Source organism: Petromyzon marinus, assembly GCF_048934315.1.
Source record: "Petromyzon marinus isolate PM22_M1 ecotype Great Lakes invasive population chromosome 67 unlocalized genomic scaffold, UKy_Petmar_22M1.pri1.0 chr67_unloc.3, whole genome shotgun sequence".
Classification (NCBI taxonomy): Eukaryota; Metazoa; Chordata; class Hyperoartia; order Petromyzontiformes; family Petromyzontidae; genus Petromyzon; species Petromyzon marinus.
The window spans coordinates 365,580-386,013 of NW_027422593.1; the positions used below are offsets into that span (position 1 = coordinate 365,580).

The 20,434-nt window shown below is 54.8% G+C and overlaps 3 protein-coding genes across 3 annotated transcripts in view; 1 reads left to right on the top strand and 2 right to left on the bottom strand.

Annotated features, from left to right (window-relative positions):
* LOC142907950 (X-ray radiation resistance-associated protein 1-like) overlaps positions 1 to 6,033 on the bottom strand; it is an 11,182-nt gene extending 5,149 nt beyond the window's left edge. Inside the window, exons 1-3 of the mRNA XM_076057984.1 lie at positions 6,019 to 6,033; positions 3,580 to 3,850; positions 3,145 to 3,254 (exon numbers count right to left, since the gene is read on the bottom strand). Coding sequence (XP_075914099.1) covers positions 3,145 to 3,254; positions 3,580 to 3,850; positions 6,019 to 6,033 — 396 coding nt within the window. The remainder of the gene's footprint in view (positions 1 to 3,144; positions 3,255 to 3,579; positions 3,851 to 6,018) is intronic.
* The window catches only part of LOC116956757 (dynein axonemal heavy chain 2), a 464,532-nt gene that overhangs the window by 277,599 nt on the left and 166,499 nt on the right, over positions 1 to 20,434 (top strand).
* Positions 3,818 to 20,434, bottom strand: part of LOC142907956 (uncharacterized) — a 224,622-nt gene continuing 208,005 nt past the window's right edge. The window contains exons 7-11 of the mRNA XM_076057996.1: positions 17,781 to 18,204; positions 16,460 to 16,687; positions 11,609 to 11,729; positions 6,049 to 6,147; positions 3,818 to 3,850 (exon numbers count right to left, since the gene is read on the bottom strand). Coding sequence (XP_075914111.1) covers positions 6,140 to 6,147; positions 11,609 to 11,729; positions 16,460 to 16,687; positions 17,781 to 18,173 — 750 coding nt within the window. The 5' untranslated portion in view covers positions 18,174 to 18,204 and the 3' untranslated portion in view covers positions 3,818 to 3,850; positions 6,049 to 6,139. The remainder of the gene's footprint in view (positions 3,851 to 6,048; positions 6,148 to 11,608; positions 11,730 to 16,459; positions 16,688 to 17,780; positions 18,205 to 20,434) is intronic.

Below are 20,434 nucleotides of genomic sequence, written 5' to 3' on the forward strand. Positions count from 1 at the left end.
TGCCTCCAACTGCCCAGTAGCATCCTTCACGAGCCTCCTCCACAGAGGCCGATCTTGACACCGCTGGTACCAGTCATCGGCAAGTCCACTCAGCTCCACGTCCTCCTGTACCACATCACTCCATCTCTTCTCTAGCCCGTGCCGCGCCCGCTTAGCCCCCTCAATTCGGCCAAACAAAAGCTGTTTCGGCATGCGGTGGCTGGGCATGCGGGCTACATGACCCAGCCATCGCAGCCTTGCCTGCCGGAGGAGCTCACCGATGGGAACCTGCCCAGATCTTTCAAAGATTTGTGAGCTCCTCACACAATCCAGTCTGGTTAAACCCAGGATGGATCGTAGGCAGGCCAGCCTAAATGTTTCTAACCGGCGAAGATGTTCCATTAGGGGGGTCCACGTTTCGCAAGCGTAGAGAAGGGAGGGAATGACCATGGCCGAGAAGACCTGAAGCTTAGTGCGGAGCGACAGACCAGGTAGCTTCCACACAGCGTTACGCAACCGATGAAAAGATATTGCCGCTCGACTGATTCGGAGTGAGACCTCTGCTGTTAAACTGGAGCCAGTCATAAGCACACTGCCCAGGTATGGGAAACTCTCCACTCTCTCCACAACTGCCCCATCACCGATTGGGAGTTGTGGGGGTGGAGTGTCCGATGGTACAAAATACCCAGGCAGGTGCTTAGTTTTGGTGGGGCTGATGGTAAGGCCCCACCTCTTAGTGGCACGCTCCAGTCTCAGCAGCAGCGTCTCCAACTCCTCCTCTGACTGAGCAGCTATTACCAAATCATCAGCATACATAACGTGGTTGAGCAATAGGGAGCCATCCCTTGACCGCACCCGGGCATCGATTCGCCTCCCATTATATCTGTACCATATGGAGATTCCCCCGGTACAGCTATTGAAGGCTTCACGAACTACGTGGTCAAAATAGATGTTAAATAATGTGGGAGCCAGAGGACATCCCTGTCGCACCCCAAGGTGTACAGGGAATGGCTCTGACTCCCGGCCACGTAGTTTTACCCGGGCACGCTCACCATCATGAAGGTCCTTAATGATCGTGAGCAGAGGGTCAGGTACTCTAAAAGCACGAAGAACGACCCAGAGCCCAGGCCTACTGATGGTATCATAGGCCTTGACCAGGTCAATAAAGCAGAGATGTAGGTCTTGTTGGAATTCCCTACATCTCTGCTGTAGCAGACGGACAGAAAATATGGCATCTGTGCAGGACCGCCCTTTCCTGAAACCGCATTGGGGCTCCGCAAGCCTCTCCTCAGCGTGCCTGGCAAGGCGATGCTGAATAATCCTTGCCAGGACCTTTCCCGGCACACTGATGAGTGAGATGCCCCTGTAGTTGTTACAGTCTGTGCGGTCCCCCTTCTTAAAGATGAGGACCACCAGGGTATCCTTACAGTCCTGTGGAACCCGTCCAGTGGTCCAGACTGTTGTTATGATGTTATATAGGGCAGTCTATGCACAAACGCCACCCTCCCTCGGCAATTCGCTTGGGAGATCATCTCTACCCGGTGCCTTTCCTGGTCTCAGACACCGGATCGCCTTCAGTACTTCCTCAACAGACGGTACCTCAGCCAGCCACTCACAGGGGGTGACTTCTTCCAATATTTGAGGCACCGCAGCCTCAGCAGGGTCATCCCCACTTTGTGCCATGATGTTTTCCTGGCTGAGGGATTTCCCCTCCCCCAGGACCTCACAGAAATGCTCAGCAAATCTGCAAACCTGTTCCTGGGGGTCGGAGATTGGATCACCGTTTTTTCCCCTAATGATGGTAATAGGTGTGGCGCTGCAGGTTATTTTTTTGATGGAGTTAAATAAAGGTTTGTGATCGCGGGCCACTGAGGCAGACTCCATCTCCTCAGCAACCCGCGACCACCACCCATCCTTGCAACGCCTCACGGCTCTCCGAACCTCCGAGCGAAGGCTGCGGTAAGCCTCCTCATTCTCTGACGTGGGATTCTGTAACCGATGACAGTGGGCCTGTCGCTTTTTCTCAACTATCCTGAACACCTCCTCTATCAGCCAGGGTCTCTGGGGAGGTCTGGACCGCGTACCCAAAGCAGCCAATGCAGCTGCATGAGTGACAGTCCTAAACCTCGCCCATTTACCCTCGACATCAGGAGGAGTGGGGGACGATGCCAACCCCAGCCGCAGGCGATGTTGAAATTCTCGCTTACAACTTTCATCAGATAACTGAGACCAAGCCACTTTAGGTTGGAATGGAGTCCTGGGTGTACACCCACCACCGGAGCGAAAGAATGGCAGGCGCATCTTACAGATGACAAGTCGATGGTCAGAGGGCAGATCAGCTCCACGGAAGGTCCTGGTGTCAATGACATGGGCTCGCATCTGCTGTTCCGTCACTATGTAGTCCAGCAGATGTTCTTGCTTGGACCCGGCATGCATCCATGATATTGTGTGGATGTGCCGATGCCGGAACAGCGTGTTGGTAATTACAAGCCCATGGGCTGCACAAAAATCTAGCAGCCTCCTACCGTTGTTATTCAGCTGATCCGGCCCATGGCCTCCAATCACTCCAGACCAGGTGCCAGCATCATGACCCACTCGGGCATTGAAGTCACCCAACAAGATGACTCTATCCCGAGGGGCCACTTTAGCCAGCACCTGTGACAGGAGGTCATAGAAGGCATCTGACTCATCGGCTTTGCCCGCATCCCTCCACGGATGTTCGTCTTCGTTGGGGGCATAAGTAACCACGACCACCATTCCTTGCCTCCGGTTGATGGGAAGGCGAGTCCAAAGTAGCCTGGGGTTTTACAGCTTCCCACACCTCACCGCCACGCTCCCACGCCCCCTTCATTCACACGCACACACACACGCGCACACACACACGCACATACACACACACACGTACACACACACACACGCACACGCACACACACGCACGCACACACACACACATACACGCACACACACACACACGCACACACACGCACACACACACGCACACACACACACGCACACACACACACGTACACACACACACACACGCACACACACACACACACGCACACACACGCACACACACACGCACACACACACACACACGCACACACACACACGTACACACACACACACACGCACACACACACACACACACGCACTGGGGGATACCTTGGGCTGCCGCCGCTGATAGATCCGCACGGATGGATTGCGGGAGGGCTCGTGAATCAGCGTCGTGTGGCGCAGGGCGCACGACAGCGCTCGCACGTTGGCCCGAAGCCCTGGGGAGCGGACGGAGCAGTGTTAGCCTGGGGGCACCCCTAGCGGCAACTGTCCCTGTGCGTCAGTCTGTTAGTAGTAGGGGCGGTGATGATTGCTGCTGTGTGGGTCTAGCCTAGGGGCACCCCCAGTGGCAGCTGTCCCTGTGCATCAGTCTGTCAGTAGTAGGGGTGGTGATGATTGACTGCTGTGTGGTTCTAGCCCTAGGGGCACCCCCAGTGGCAGCTGTCCCTGTACATCAGTCTGTCAGTAGTAGGGGTGGTGATGATTGACTGCTGTGTGGGTCTAGCCCTAGGGGCACCCCCAGCAGCAGCTGTCCCCCTCCACCTGTGGGCTCTGCGAAGAAGGAGGGGTCAGGCGTGGCGTCGACCAGATCCTCGTATCCACGGTAACGCTCCGGCACCGCCGTCAGCCCCTGGGCTCGCCGGGCCTCCTCGGCGGACGCCGGGGCCCCCGCCCGGTCAGACGTCACGGAGGCCGCCCCCCCCTCCCCCCCCTCCCCCTCCTCCCCCTCCTCCCTCTCCTCCTCCCCCTCCTCCCCCTCCTCCTCCTCCTCCGCCTCGCCGTCCGAGTCCCGGTCGACTCCGCTGTCGCCCACCTGGGCGAGGCACCAGGCCGGACCGGCGATGGCCCGCAGAGCGGTCCGTCACCCGCCAACACCGGCACCCCCCACCCCACCCACCAACCCCCCCACCAACCCCCCCCCCCCCCCCACCAACCCCCCCCCCCCACCGCTCATTGCAAAAACACAAAATTCTTTGCAACTGCATTGAGTGTGTTGAGTTTGATGTCCTTCCCCTGCACGTGCGATAATTAGCCACGGTTGGCTACGTACGGTGGCAAAGAAGTTCAACATACACAGACACACACACACAGACTCACACAGATTCACACAGACACACACCGACACACAGAGACACACACATAGACACACACAGACACACACATAGACTCACACAGACACACACACAGACTCACACAGACACACACATAGACTCACACATAGACTCACACAGAGACACATAGACTCACAAATAGACAAACACACAGGCACACACACAGACACACACACACAGACACACACAGAGACTCACACAGACTCACACACAGACTCACAAAGACTCACACATAGACTCACACAGATACACACACAGATACACACAGACACACACAGACTCACACAGACACACACATAGACCGACACAGACACACACACAGACTCACACAGACACACATATAGACTCACACAGAGACACACAGACACACACAGACTCACACAGACACACACACAGACTCACACAGACACACACACAGACTCACACAGAGACTCACACAGAGACTCATAGACACACACAGACACACACATAGACTCACACAGACACACACAGACTAACACAGACACACACACAGACTCACACAGACACACACATAGACTCACACAGAGACACACAGACACACAGACTCACACAAAGACTCATAGACTCACACATAGACTCACACACAGACACACACAGACACACACAGACTCACACAGACACACACACAGACTCACACAGAGACTCATAGACACACACAGACACACACATAGACTCACACAAAGACTCATAGACTCACACATAGACTCACACATAGACACACACAGACACACACAAAGACACACACACAGACTCACACACAGACACACACACAGACTCACACACAGACTCACACACAGACACACACACAGACACACACACAGAAACACACACACAGAAACACACACACAGAAACACACACAGACTCACACACAGACTCACACACAGACACACACACACACAGACTCACACACACAGAAACACACACAAACACACACACACACACAGACTCACACAGACACAAACACAGACTCACACACAGACTCACACAGACTCATACAGACTCACACACAGACTCACACAGACTCATACAGACACACACACAGACACACACACAGACACACACACAGACACACACAGACTCATACAGACACAAACACAGACTCACACACAGACTCACACACAGACTCACACACAGACTCACACAGACACACACACAGACACACACACAGACACACACACAGACACACACAGACTCATACAGACACAAACACAGACTCACACACAGACTCACACAGACTCATACAGACACACACACAAAGACTCACACACAGACACACACACACACACAGACACACACACAGACTCACACACAGACACACACAGACTCATACAGACACACACACAAAGACTCACACACAGACTCACACAGACTCATACAGACACACACACAAAGACTCACACACAGACACACACACAGACACAGACTCACACACAGACTCACACACACACACAGACACACACACAGACACAGACTCATACAGACACACACACACAGACACACACACACACACACAGACTCACACACAGACACACACACAGACACACACACAGACACACACACAGACACACACACAGACACACACACAGACACACACACAGACACACACAGACACACACACAGACACACACACAGACACACACACAGACACACACACACACACACAGACACACACACAGACACACACACAGACTCACACAGACACACACATAGACACACACACACACACAGACACACACACAGACTCACACACAGACTCACACACAGACACACAGACACACACAAACACACAGACACACACACACACAAAGACACACACACAGACACACACACACACACAGACTCACACACCGACTCACACCGCATGTCGCTGATCGTCACCTGGGTGAGGAAGACTCCTCTCGAGCTGCCGCCGGTGTCCGCCGTCTCGGCGGCACCGCCTGGCGCAGCCGGAGGCAGAGGGGCGGTCGGCTCACGATCCTGACGCACGCACAAAGACAAAGGTGCCCCGGGTAGCCCCTGACGAACCGCTCGGGGCAAGTGCTGTCTAAGCGTGGCACAGCGCCGGTAAGGCCGGCGCTGTGCCACGCGATGGTGGAGCGGGCTGGCCGGGCGCGGCGGCACGCACCGCCGCCGCCGGTCGTCGGTAAGTCACACACCGCACACAGAGGTAAAGGTCCCCTGTGTAGCCTTGGGCAGAGTGTTGGGGAAAGTGGGGGTGGGTGGCTACCGGCACCAACACGCCCGGCCACCTTTGTCTCTCCCCAGGGGAGATGTTTACTCCACACGACTACACCAGGTACTGATTTTGTGGCTGAGTGGACCTAGGGGAGGCCCAGGACCGGTTTCAGATAATCGTCACCGCCGGTGTTGGCCGTGAGCGGGAATGGAACTCGGGTCGCCGCGTTGGTAGCGCAGCGCAGTGCTAACCGCTGCACCACCGCTCCCCACACACACACAGCTACACACACTCACACACACTCACACACACACTCACTCACACACTCACACACACACAGCTACACACATACACTCACTCACACACACTCACTCACACACTCACACACTCACTCACACACTCACTCACTCACACACTAACAGACACACACAACAACAACAACAACCGCCATTCGCCACTAAGTGGCGGTGACGTCACCACGACGCTTGTGCCAGGCTATGTGCACCCTGAGGCCACGTGAAGTGTCGAACACCCGCTGGCAGGAGGTCACGGGCAGACCCAGGTGCCACGGGTCGACTGACTGAGATGACTGGCTGATGCACCACCTGTGCCCCCTACTGTGCCAACCTGCTGTGCTTTAGCCACCCGGCGCTCCGCTCGTTGTTCTGAGCGTCGCTCCTCCGCCCTCCGTTTCTGTTGGAGGGCGACTGCCTCCAACTGCCCAGTAGCATCCTTCACGAGCCTCCTCCACAGAGGCCGATCTTGACACCGCTGGTACCAGTCATCGGCAAGTCCACTCAGCTCCACGTCCTCCTGTACCACATCACTCCATCTCTTCTCTAGCCCGTGCCGCGCCCGCTTAGCCCCCTCAATCCGGCCGAACAAAAGCTGTTTCGGCATGCGTTGGCTGGGCATGCGGGCTACATGACCCAGCCATCGCAGCCTTGCCCGCCGGAGGAGCTCACCGATGGGACCTTGCCCAGATCTTTCAAGGATTTGTGAGCTCCTCACACAATCCAGTCTGGTTAAACCCAGGATGGATCGTAGGCAGGCCAGCCTAAATGTTTCTAACCGGCGAAGATGTTCCATTAGGGGGTCCACGGTTTCGCAAGCGTAGAGAAGGGAGGGAATGACCGTGGCCAAGAAGACCTGAAGCTTAGTGCGGAGCGACAGACCAGGTAGCTTCCACACAGCGTTACGCAACCGATGAAAAGATATTGCCGCTCGACTGATTCGGAGTGAGACCTCTGCTGTTAAACTGGAGCCAGTCATAAAACACTGCCCAGGTATGGGAAACTCTCCACTCTCTCCACAACTGCCCCATCACCGATTGGGAGTTGTGGGGGTGTTGTGTCCGATGGTACAAAATACCCAGGCAGGTGCTTAGTTTGGTGGGGCTGATGGTAAGGCCCCACCTCTTAGTGGCACGCTCCAGTCTCAGCAGCAGCATCTCCAACTCCTCCTCTGAATGAGCAGCTATTACCAAATCATCAGCATACATAACGTGGTTGACCAATAGGGAGCCATCCCTTGACCGCACCCCGGGCATCGATCAGCCTCCCATTATATCTGTACCATATGGAGATTCCCCCGGTACAGCTATTGAAGGCTTCACGAACTACGTGGTCAAAATAGATGTTAAATAATGTGGGAGCCAGAGGACATCCCTGTCGCACCCCAAGGTGTACAGGGAATGGCTCTGACTCCCGGCCACGTAGTTTTACCCAGGCCCGCTCACCATCATGAAGGTCCTTAATGATCGTGAGCAGAGGGTCAGGTACTCCAAAACCACGAAGAACAACCCAGAGCCCAGGCCTACTGATGGTATCATAGGCCTTGACCAGGTCAATAAAGCAGAGATATAGTCTTGTTAGAATTCCCTACACCTCTGCTGTAGCAGACGGACAGGAAATATGGCATCTGTGCAGGACCGCCCATTCCTGAAACCGCATTGGGGCTCTGCAGCCTCTCCTCAGCGTGCCTGGCAAGGCGATGCTGAATAATCCTTGCCAGGACCTTTCCCGGCACACTGAGGAGTGAGATGCCCTGTAGTTGTTACAGTCTGTGCGGTCCCCCTTCTTAAAAAGGGGGACCACCAGGGCATCCTTCCAATCCTGCGGAACCCGTCCAGTGGTCCAGACTGTTGTTATGATGTCATATAGGGCAGTCTGTGCACAAACACCACCCTCCCTCAGCATTTCGCTTGGGAGATCATCTCTGCCCGCTGCCTTTCCTGGTCTCAGACTCCGGATTGCCTTCAGTACTTCCTCAACAGATGGCACCTCAGCCAGCCACTCACAACACTAACACACACACACTAACACACACACACTCACACACACATACACTAACACACACTCCCTCACTAACATACACACACACTAACACACACACACACACACACTAAAACAGACAACAACAACAACAACCGCCATTCGCCACTAAGTGGCGGTGACGTCACCACGACGCTTGTGCCAGGCTAAAACAGACACACACTAACACACACACACTAACACACTCACACACTAACAGACACACACACACACACACACACAATAACACACTAACTCACACACTAACAGACACACACTAACACTCACACACACTAACACACTAACACACACACTAACACACACTAACAGACACACACACACTAACAGACACACACTAACACACTAACACACACTAACAAACACACTAACACACTAACTCACTCCCTCACTAACAGACACACACACACAACCACTAACACACTCCCACACTAACAGATACACACACACACACTCTCTTATACACTAACACACACACACTAACACACTAATTCACTCCCTCACTAACAGACAAAGACAAAGATAAAGATCCCCCGTATAGCCTTAACAGACTGTAGGGGCAAGTGCTGTTAGCGAGCACCTATGAAGGGCGGAACGGTACACGAGGGGGTGGGTGGCCAGCACCACGCCCGACCGCCTTTGTCTCCCTAGTGGCAATGTCTACACACGCACTAGGTACTCATTTGAGGCTGAGTCGACCCAGGGGAGGCCCGGGACCGGTTCAGATAATCGTCACTGGTGTTGGCCGTGAGCGGGAATCGAACCCGGGTCGCCAGGTTCATAGCGCAGCGCGCTAACCGCTACACTATCGCTCCCCACTAACAGACACACACACACTAACACACACACAAACACACACACTAACACACTAACAGACACACACACTACACACTAACAGACACACACTAACACACCCACTAACAAACTAACACACCCTCCCTCACTAACAGACAACCACACACTAACACACAAACTAACATACACTCACACACTAACACACTCACACAGTAACAGACACACACACACACAAACACACACACACACTAACAGACACACACACACACACTAACAAACACACTAACTCACTCCCTCACTAACAGACACACACACACCCACTAACACACTCCCACACTAACAGACACACACACACACACTCTCTTACACACTCACACACACTAACACACACACTAACAGACACACTAACACACTAATTCACTCCCTCACTAACAGACACACACACACCCACTAACACACTCCCACACTAACAGACACACACACACTCTCTTACACACTCACACACACTAACACACACACACAAACACACACACTAACACACTAACACACCCACTAACACACTAACACACACCCACTAACACACACTCCCTCACAAACAGACAACCACACACTAACACACAAACTAACACACACTCACACACTAACACACTCACACAGTAACAGACACACACACACACTCACACACACACTAACACACACACACTAACAGACACACACACTTACACACTAACACACACTAACAAACACACTAACACACTAACTCACTCCCTCACTAACAGACACACACACACCCACTAACACACTAACAGACACACACACACACACACTCTCTTACACACTCACACACACTAACACAACACCACTAACAGACACACTAACACACTAATTTACTCCCTCACTAACAGACACACACACACACTAACACACACACCCCACTAACACACACAGACACACACTAATACACACACTAACACACTAACAGACACACACACACTCACACACACACTAACAGACACACACACCCACTAACACACACACACACACAAACACACACACTAACAGACGCACATACACTAACACACACACACACACACACTTAACACACTCACACACATACACTAACACACTAACACACACTAACACACACTAACACACACACACACTAACAGACACACACACTAACACACTAACACACACACACTAACACACACTAACACACTAACACACACACACTAACACACACTCACACACACACTCACCCACTAACACACACCCACTAACACACACTCCCTCACTAACAGACACACACACACACACACTAACAGACACACACACACACTAACAGACACACACTAACAGATACACTCACCCACTAACACACACACACACACTAACACACTCACACACATACACTAACACACTAACACACACTAACACACACTAACACACACACACACTAACAGACACACACACTAACACACTAACACACACACACTAACACACACTAACACACTAACACACACACACTAACACACACTCACACACACACTCACCCACTAACACACACACACACACACACTAACACACTAACACACACTAACACACACACTAACACACTAACAGACACACACACACACACTCACACACACTCACACACACTAACACACTCACACACTAACACACACACTAACACACACACACACTAACACACACTAACACACACTAACACACACTAAAACACACTAACACACACACACTAACACACTCACACACACACTAACACACTAACACACACACTAACACACTAACAGACACACACACACACACTAACAGACACACTCACCCACTAACACACACACACACTAACAGACACACACTAACACACTAACACACTCACACACACTAACACAGACACACACTAACACACTCACCCACTAACACACACACACTAACACACTAACACACACTACACACACACTAACACACACACACACACTAACACACTCACACACACACACACTAACTCACACACACAGAGGCGGTGCCCGTGTCGGGACTCGAACCCAGGTCTCCCCCCCTCTCTCCGGCGCTGTGCGTCACGGGAAGGCGAGCCCGAGATCACGTGAGTGCCCCTCACCTCGCCGGCCGCAAGGCATGATGGGACGCCGGGCGGCGGCAGTGCATCCTGGGACAGGCTCAGAGCCCGCATCCTCAGCTCCAGGGGGCATTCTGGGTACCTGGGGAACATGTGACGTGACCTGCAATGCGTGACGGGGCGACACACGCACGCATCTGCATCACAGCAGCACCATAATCCCCACCACCATCATCATCACCATCACCACCACCATCATCACACCACCATCATCACCTTCCCCACCACCATCATCATCACCATCACGACCACCATCATCACCACCACCACCATCACCACCACCATCATCACCATCACCACCACCACCAGCACCACCACCATCATCATCACCATCACCACCACCATCATCACCACCACCACCACCCTCAGCACCACCACCATCATCACCACCACCACCACCACCATCATCACCATCACCACCACCATCATCACCACCACCACCACCACCATCATCACCATCACCACCACCATCATCACCACCACCACCATCATCACCAGCACCACCACCACCATTATCACCATCACCACCACCATCATCACCATCACCACCACCATCATCACCATCACCACCACCACCACCATCATCACCACCACCATCATCCCACCACCAGCATCATCACCATCACCACCACCATCATCACCACTACCATCATCACCTCACCTCTGATCCATCCCACCATCACCATCACCACCACCACCATCACCACCATCACCACCACCATCATCACCACCACCACCAGCATTATCACCAGCACCACCACCATCATCACCATCACCACCCACCATCATCACCATCACCACACCATCATCACCATCACCACCACCATCATCACCATCACCACCACCATCATCCACCACCATCATCACCATCACCACCATCATCACAAGCACCACCACCATTATCACCATCACCACCACCATCATCACCATCACAACACACCATCATCACCATCACCACCACCACCATCACCATCACCACCACCATCATCACCATCATCACCACCATCATCACCACCACCATCATCACCATCACCATCACCACCACCATCATCACCAGCACCATCACCACCATTATCACCATCACCACCACCATCATCACCATCACCACCACCATCATCACCATCACCACCACCACCACCACCATCATCACCACCACCACCATCACCACCACCACCACCATCACCACCACCATCATCACCATCATCACCACCATCATCACCATCACCACCACCATCATCACCACCACCACCATCACCACCACCCATCATCATCATCACCACCACCATCATCACCATCACCATCATCACCAGCACCACCACCATCATCACCACCACCACCACCACCATCATCACCATCACCATCATCACCATCACCACCACCATCATCATCACCAGCACCAACACCATCATCACCAGCACAACCACCATCATCACCACGACACCATCACTACCACCACCATCACCACCACCATCACCAGCACCACCACCATCACCACCATCATCACCAGCACCACCACCATCATCACCACGACCACCATCACCACCACATCCCAACACCACCACCATCATCACCACCACCACCACCATCATCACCAGCACTACCACCTTCATCACCACCATCATCATCACCAGCAGCACCACCATCACCACAACCACCACCATCATCACCACCACCGTCATCACCACCACCAACCACCACCATCACCACTACCACCACCACCATCACCACCACCACCACCACCATCATCACCATCCACCACCACCATCATCCACCACCACCATCACTATCACCACCACCATCATCACCATCACCACCATCATCACCATCACCCCACCATCATCACCATCACCACCACCATCACCACCACCATCATCACCAGCACCATCACCACCATTATCACCATCACCACCACCATCATCACCTCACCACCACCATCATCACCATCACCACCACCATCATCACCACCACCACCATCACCACCACCATCACCATCATCACCATCATCACCACCATCATCACCATCACCACCACCATCATCACCACCACCACCATCACCACCACCATCATCATCATCATCACCACAACCATCATCACCATCACCATCATCACCAGCACCACCACCATCATCACCACCACCACCATCATCACCATCACCATCATCACCAGCACCACCACCATCATCATCACCAGCACCACCACCATCATCACCAGCACAACCACCATCATCACGACGACCACCATCACTACCACCACCATCACCACCACCATCACCATCACCACCACCATCACCACCACATCACCCATCATCCACCCATCATCACCAACCACCATCATCACCAACACCACACCATCATCACCACCACCACCACCATCATCACCATCACCACCACCATCATCACCATCACCACCACCATCATCACCACCACCATCATCACCATCACCACCATCATCACATGCACACCACCATTATCACCATCACCACCACCATCATCACATCACCACCACCACCATCATCACCAATCACATCACCACCACCATCATCACCATCATCACCACCATCATCACCACCACCATCATCACCATCACCATCACCACCACCATCATCACCAGAAACATCATCACCATTATCACCATCACCACCACCATCATCACCATCACCACCACCATCATCACCATCACCACCACCACCACCATCACCACCACCACCACCACCATCACCACCACCATCATCACCATCATCACCACCATCATCACCATCACCACCACCATCATCACCACCACCACCATCACCACCACCACCATCATCATCATCACCACCACCATCATCACCATCACCATCATCACCAGCACCACCACCATCATCACCACCACCACCACCATCATCACCATCACCATCATCACCAGCACCACCACCATCATCATCAACCAGCACCACCACCATCATCACCAGCACAACCACCATCATCACCACGACCACCATCACTACCACCACCATCACCACCACCATCACCAGCACCACCACCATCACCACCATCATCACCAGCACCACCACCATCATCACCACGACCACCATCACCACCACCATCATCACCACCACCACCACCATCATCACCAGCACTACCACCATCATCACCACCACCATCATCACCAGCAGCACCACCATCACCACCACAACCACCACCATCATCACCACCACCGTCATCACCACCACCATCACCACCACCATCACCACTACCACCACCACCATCACCACCACCACCATCATCACCATCACCACCACCATCATCACCACCATCACTATCACCACCACCATCATCACCATCATCACCACCATCATCACCATCACCACCACCATCATCACCATCACCACCACCATCACCACCACCATCATCACCAGCACCATCACCACCATTATCACCATCACCACCACCATCATCACCATCACCACCACCATCATCACCATCACCACCACCATCATCACCACCACCACCATCACCACCACCACCATCACCATCATCACCATCATCACCACCATCATCACCATCACCACCACCATCATCACCACCACCACCATCACCACCACCACCATCATCATCATCACCACAACCATCATCACCATCACCATCATCACCAGCACCACCACCATCATCACCACCACCACCATCATCACCATCACCATCATCACCAGCACCACCACCATCATCATCACCAGCACCACCACCATCATCACCAGCACAACCACCATCATCACGACGACCACCATCACTACCACCACCATCACCACCACCATCACCAGCACCACCACCATCACCACCATCATCACCAGCACCACCACCATCATCACCACGACCACCATCACCACCACCACCATCATCACCAACACCACCACCATCATCACCACCACCACCACCACCATCATCACCAGCACTACCACCATCATCACCACCACCATCATCACCAGCAGCACCACCATCACCACCACTACCACCACCACCACCATCATCACCATCATCACCACCATCATCACCATCACCACCACCATCATCACCACCACCACCACCACCATCATCATCACCACCACCACCATCATCACCATCATCACCAGCACCACCACCATCATCATCACCAGCACCACCACCATCATCACCAGCACAACCACCATCATCACCACGACCACCATCACCACCACCAACATCACCACCACCATCACCAGCACCACCACCATCACCACCATCATCACCAGCACCACCACCATCATCACCACGACCACCATCACCACCATCACCACCACCACCACAACCACCACCATCATCACCACCACCACCACCATCACCACCACCCCCACCACCATCACCACCACCATCATCACCATCATCACCACCATCATCACCATCACCACCACCATCATCACCACCACCACCACCACCACCATCATCATCACCACCACCACCATCATCACCATCATCACCAGCACCACCACCACCACCATCACCACTACCACCACCACCATCACCACCACCACCACCACCACCATCACCACCACTACCACCACCACCATCACCACCATCATCACCACCACCATCATCTCCACCACCATCACCATCATCACCACCACCACCACCATCACCACCACCATCATCACCACCACCACCATCACCATCACCACCATCACCACCACCACCACCGTCACCACCGTCACCACCGTCACCACCACCACCACCACCATCACCACCACCACCATCACCATCACCACCATAACCACCACCATCACCACCACCACCATCACCACCACCATCACCACCACCACCACCATCGTCGTCGCCGTTCAGTCACCAGGCGGTGAGACCGGCGCGGCACGGTGAGACGGCGGAGCGGAGCGTCCCCGATGTCGGCGCCCCACGTCAGCCGCAGCTGCTTCAGGGCACCGGCGGCACCGTCACCGTCACCGCCACCGTCGGCACGGCACGGCGCTGTCGGCGGCCTCACGGCGTTGCCGCACAGCCGCACCTCGCGAAGGCTCGGGAGCAGCAGCAGCCCCAGAAGATGCTCGTAGTCACAGATCTGGGGCGGCACGGACACAGCCGTCCCCCGTGACAACCCCCAACGCACCGCCGGGGCAAGCGGCGGCGCCCGCGATGGACACCGCGCCCGGCCGCCTTTGTCTCCCCAAGCGGCGATGTTTGCTACGGCCACCGCCGCCACGCCGGGTAACTCGTCTGATGCCGAGTCGACCGAGGTTGAGGCTCAGGACCGGTTCAGATAATCGTCACCGGTGTTGGTGGCCGTGAGCACGCAACAACAACAACCACAACAACCACAACAACAACCGCCATTCGCCACTAAGCGGCGGTGACGTCACCACGACGCTTGTGCCAGGCTAGGTGCACGTTGAGGCAGCCACGTGAAGTGTCGAACGCCCGCTGGCAGGAGGTCACGGGGGCAGACCCAGGTGCCACGGGTCGACTGACTGAGATGACTGGCTGATGCACCACCTGTGCCCCCTACTGTGCCAACCTGCTGTGCTTTAGCCACCCGGCGCTCCACTCGTTGTTGTGAGCGTCGCTCCTCCGCCCTCTGTTGTTGTTGGAGGGCGACTGCCTCCAACTGCCCAGTAGCGTCCTTCACGAGCCTTCTCCACAGAGGCCGATCTTGACACCGCTGGTACCGGTCATCGGCAAGTCCACTCAGCTCCAAGTCCTCCTGTACCACATCACTCCATCTCTTCTCTAGCCCGTGCCTCCTGTACCACGTCACTCCATCTCTTCTCTAGCCCGTGCCGCGCCCGTTTAGCCCCCTCGATCCGGCTGAACAAAAGCTGTTTCGGCATGCGGTGGCTGGGCATGCGGGCTACGTGACCCAGCCAACGCAGCCTTGCCCGCCGGAGGAGCTCACCGATGGGACTTTGTGCCCAGATCTTTCAAGGATTTGTGAGCTCCTCACACAATCCAGCCTGCGGGTTAAACCCAGGATGGATCGTAGGCAGGCCAGCCTAAATGTTTCTAACTGGCGAAGATGTTCCATTAGGGGGGGGTCCACGTTTCGCAAGCGGTAGAGAAGGCAGGGAATGACCGGGGTGAGCGTACGCCGCTAGCAGCAGGGCCACCCCTTCAGACCCGGATCCTCGCCACCGGCAAACTCCTCGCCGCCAACTCACCCGGTTGTCAGAGAGGTCCAGGGAAGTCAGCTGGGGGAAGGGAACGGCGGCGGCGACAGGACGCTGAGCGGGACGGTGATCCGGACGGTGAGCGGGACGGTGAGCGGGACGGTGATCCGGACGGTGAGCGGGACGGTGAGCGGGACCGTGAGGATCTCCACTCTCACCTCCTCCTGGCTCTCCCCCCTCCTCCTCCTCCTCATCCTCCACCGCCTCGCTCCACCACCCCCGACGCTCTCCTCCATCGAGGCTCGCCGGCTCCTCTCCCGGCTCCTCCCCTCCTGTCTCCTCGTCGCCCGGCACCTCGTCGCCCGGCACCTCGTCGCCCGGCACCTCGTCGCCCGGCACCTCGTCGCCCGGCTCCACGGGCTTCAGGAGTGGGATGCGCGTCATTCCGTTCCCGCTCAGGTCGAGCCTCCGCAGCCTGCGGTCGTGCCGGTCGCGGCAACGGGCGGAGGAGGAGGAGGGAGGAGGTGGAGGAGGTGGTGGAGGAGGTGGTGGAGGAGGAGGTGGAGGAGGTGGAGAAGGAGGTGTAGGAGGTGGAGGAGGAGGTGGAGGAGGTGGTGGAGGAGGAGGTGGAGGAGGAGGTGGAGGAGGTGGAGGAGGTGGTGGAGGTGGAGGAGGAAGTGGAGGAGGAGGTGGAGGAGGAGGTGGAGGAGGAAGTGGAGGAGGAGGTGGAGGAGGAGGGGGAGGAGGTGGAGGAGAAGGGAGGAGGAGGTGGAGGAGGTGGAGGAGGTGGTGGAGGTGGAGGAGGAGGAAGTGGAGGAGGAGGTGGAGGAGGTGGAGGAGGTGGTGGAGGTGGAGGAGGTGGAGGAGGAAGTGGAGGAGGAAGTGGAGGAGGAGGTGGAGGAGGTGGAGGAGGAGGTGGAGGAGGAGGGAGGAGGAGGTGGAGGAGGAGGAGGTGGAGGAGGTGGAGGAGGAGGCGGGAGAGGGAGAGGCGACGCTGGCACCACGCTCGCAACCGGGGAGGGCCTGGGTACGACTCCTCACCCGGGAGCGGAATTCACTCTGTGTGTGTGTGTGTGTCTGTGTGTGTGTGTGTCTGTGTGTGTGTGTGTCTGTGTGTGTGTGTGTCTGTGTGTGTCTGTGTGTGTGTGTCTGTGTGTGTGTCTGTGTGTGTGTGTGTCTGTGTGTGTCTGTGTGTGTGTGTGTCTGTGTGTGTGTCTGTGTGTGTGTCTGTCTGTGTGTGTCTGTGTGTGTGTGTCTGTGTGTCTGTGTGTGTGTGTCTGTGTGTGTGTGTGTCTGTGTGTGTGTGTCTGTGTGTGTCTGTGTGTGTGTGTCTGTGTGTGTGTGTGTGTGTGTCTGTGTGTGTGTCTGTGTGTGTGTGTCTGTGTGTGTCTGTGTGTGTGTGTGTCTGTGTGTGTGTGTGTGTGTCTGTGTGTGTCTGTGTGTGTGTGTGTCTGTGTGTGTCTGTGTGTGTGTGTCTGTGTGTGTGTCTGTGTGTGTGTCTGTCTGTGTGTGTCTGTGTGTGTGTGTCTGTGTGTGTCTGTGTGTGTGTGTCTGTGTGTGTGTGTGTCTGTGTGTGTGTGTCTGTGTGTGTCTGTGTGTGTGTGTCTGTGTGTGTGTGTCTGTGTGTGTGTCTGTGTGTGTGTGTCTGTGTGTGTCTGTGTGTGTGTGTGTCTGTGTGTGTGTGTGTCTGTGTGTGTGTGTGTCTGTGTGTGTCTGTGTGTGTGTGTCTGTGTGTGTGTCTGTGTGTGTGTCTGTGTGTGTGTCTGTGTGTGTGTGTCTGTGTCTGTGTGTGTCTTTGTGTGTGTGTGTCTGTGTGTGTCTGTGTGTGTGTGTGTCTGTGTGTGTCTGTGTGTGTGTGTGTCTGTGTGTGTGTGTCTGTGTGTGTGTCTGTGTGTCTGTGTATGTGTGTCTGTGTGTGTGTCTCTGTGTGTGTGTCTCTGTGTGTCTGTGTGTGTGTCTGTGTGTGTTTATGTCTATGTGTGTGTGTTTATGTCTGTGTGTGTGTGTCTGTGTGTGTCTGTGTGTGTGTGTCTGTGTGTGTCTGTGTGTCTGCGTGTGTGTGTGGACTGTGACTCATGCAGCTGCAATGGCTGCTTTGGGTACGCGGTCCAGACCTCCCCAGAGACCCTGGCTGACAGAGGAGGTGTTCAGGATGGTTGAGAAAAAGTGACAGGCCCACTGTCATCGGCTACAGAATCCCACGTCAGAGAATGAGGAGGCTTACCGGAGCCTTCGCTCGGAGGTTCGGAGAGCCGTGAGGCGCTGCAAGGATGGGTGGTGGTCGCGGGTTGCTGAGGAGATGGAGTCTGCCTCAGTGGCCCTTGATCACAAATCTCTATTTAACTCCATCAAAAAAGTAACCTGCAGCGCCACACCTATTACCATCATTAGGGGAAAAAACGGTGGTCCAATCTCCGACCCCCAGGAACAGGTTTGCAGATTTGCTGAGCATTTCTGTGAGGTCCTGGGGGAGGGAAAATCCCTCAGCCAGGAAAACATCGTGGCACAAAGTGAGGATGACCCTGCTGAGGCTGCGGTGCCTCGAATATTGGAAGAAGTCACCCCCTGTGAGTGGCTGGCTGAGGTGCCATCTGTTGAGGAAGTACTGAAGGCGATCCGGAGTCTGAGAACAGGAAAGGCAGCGGGCAGAGATGATCTCCCAAGCGAAATGCTGAGGGAGAGTGGAGTTTGTGCACAGACTGCCC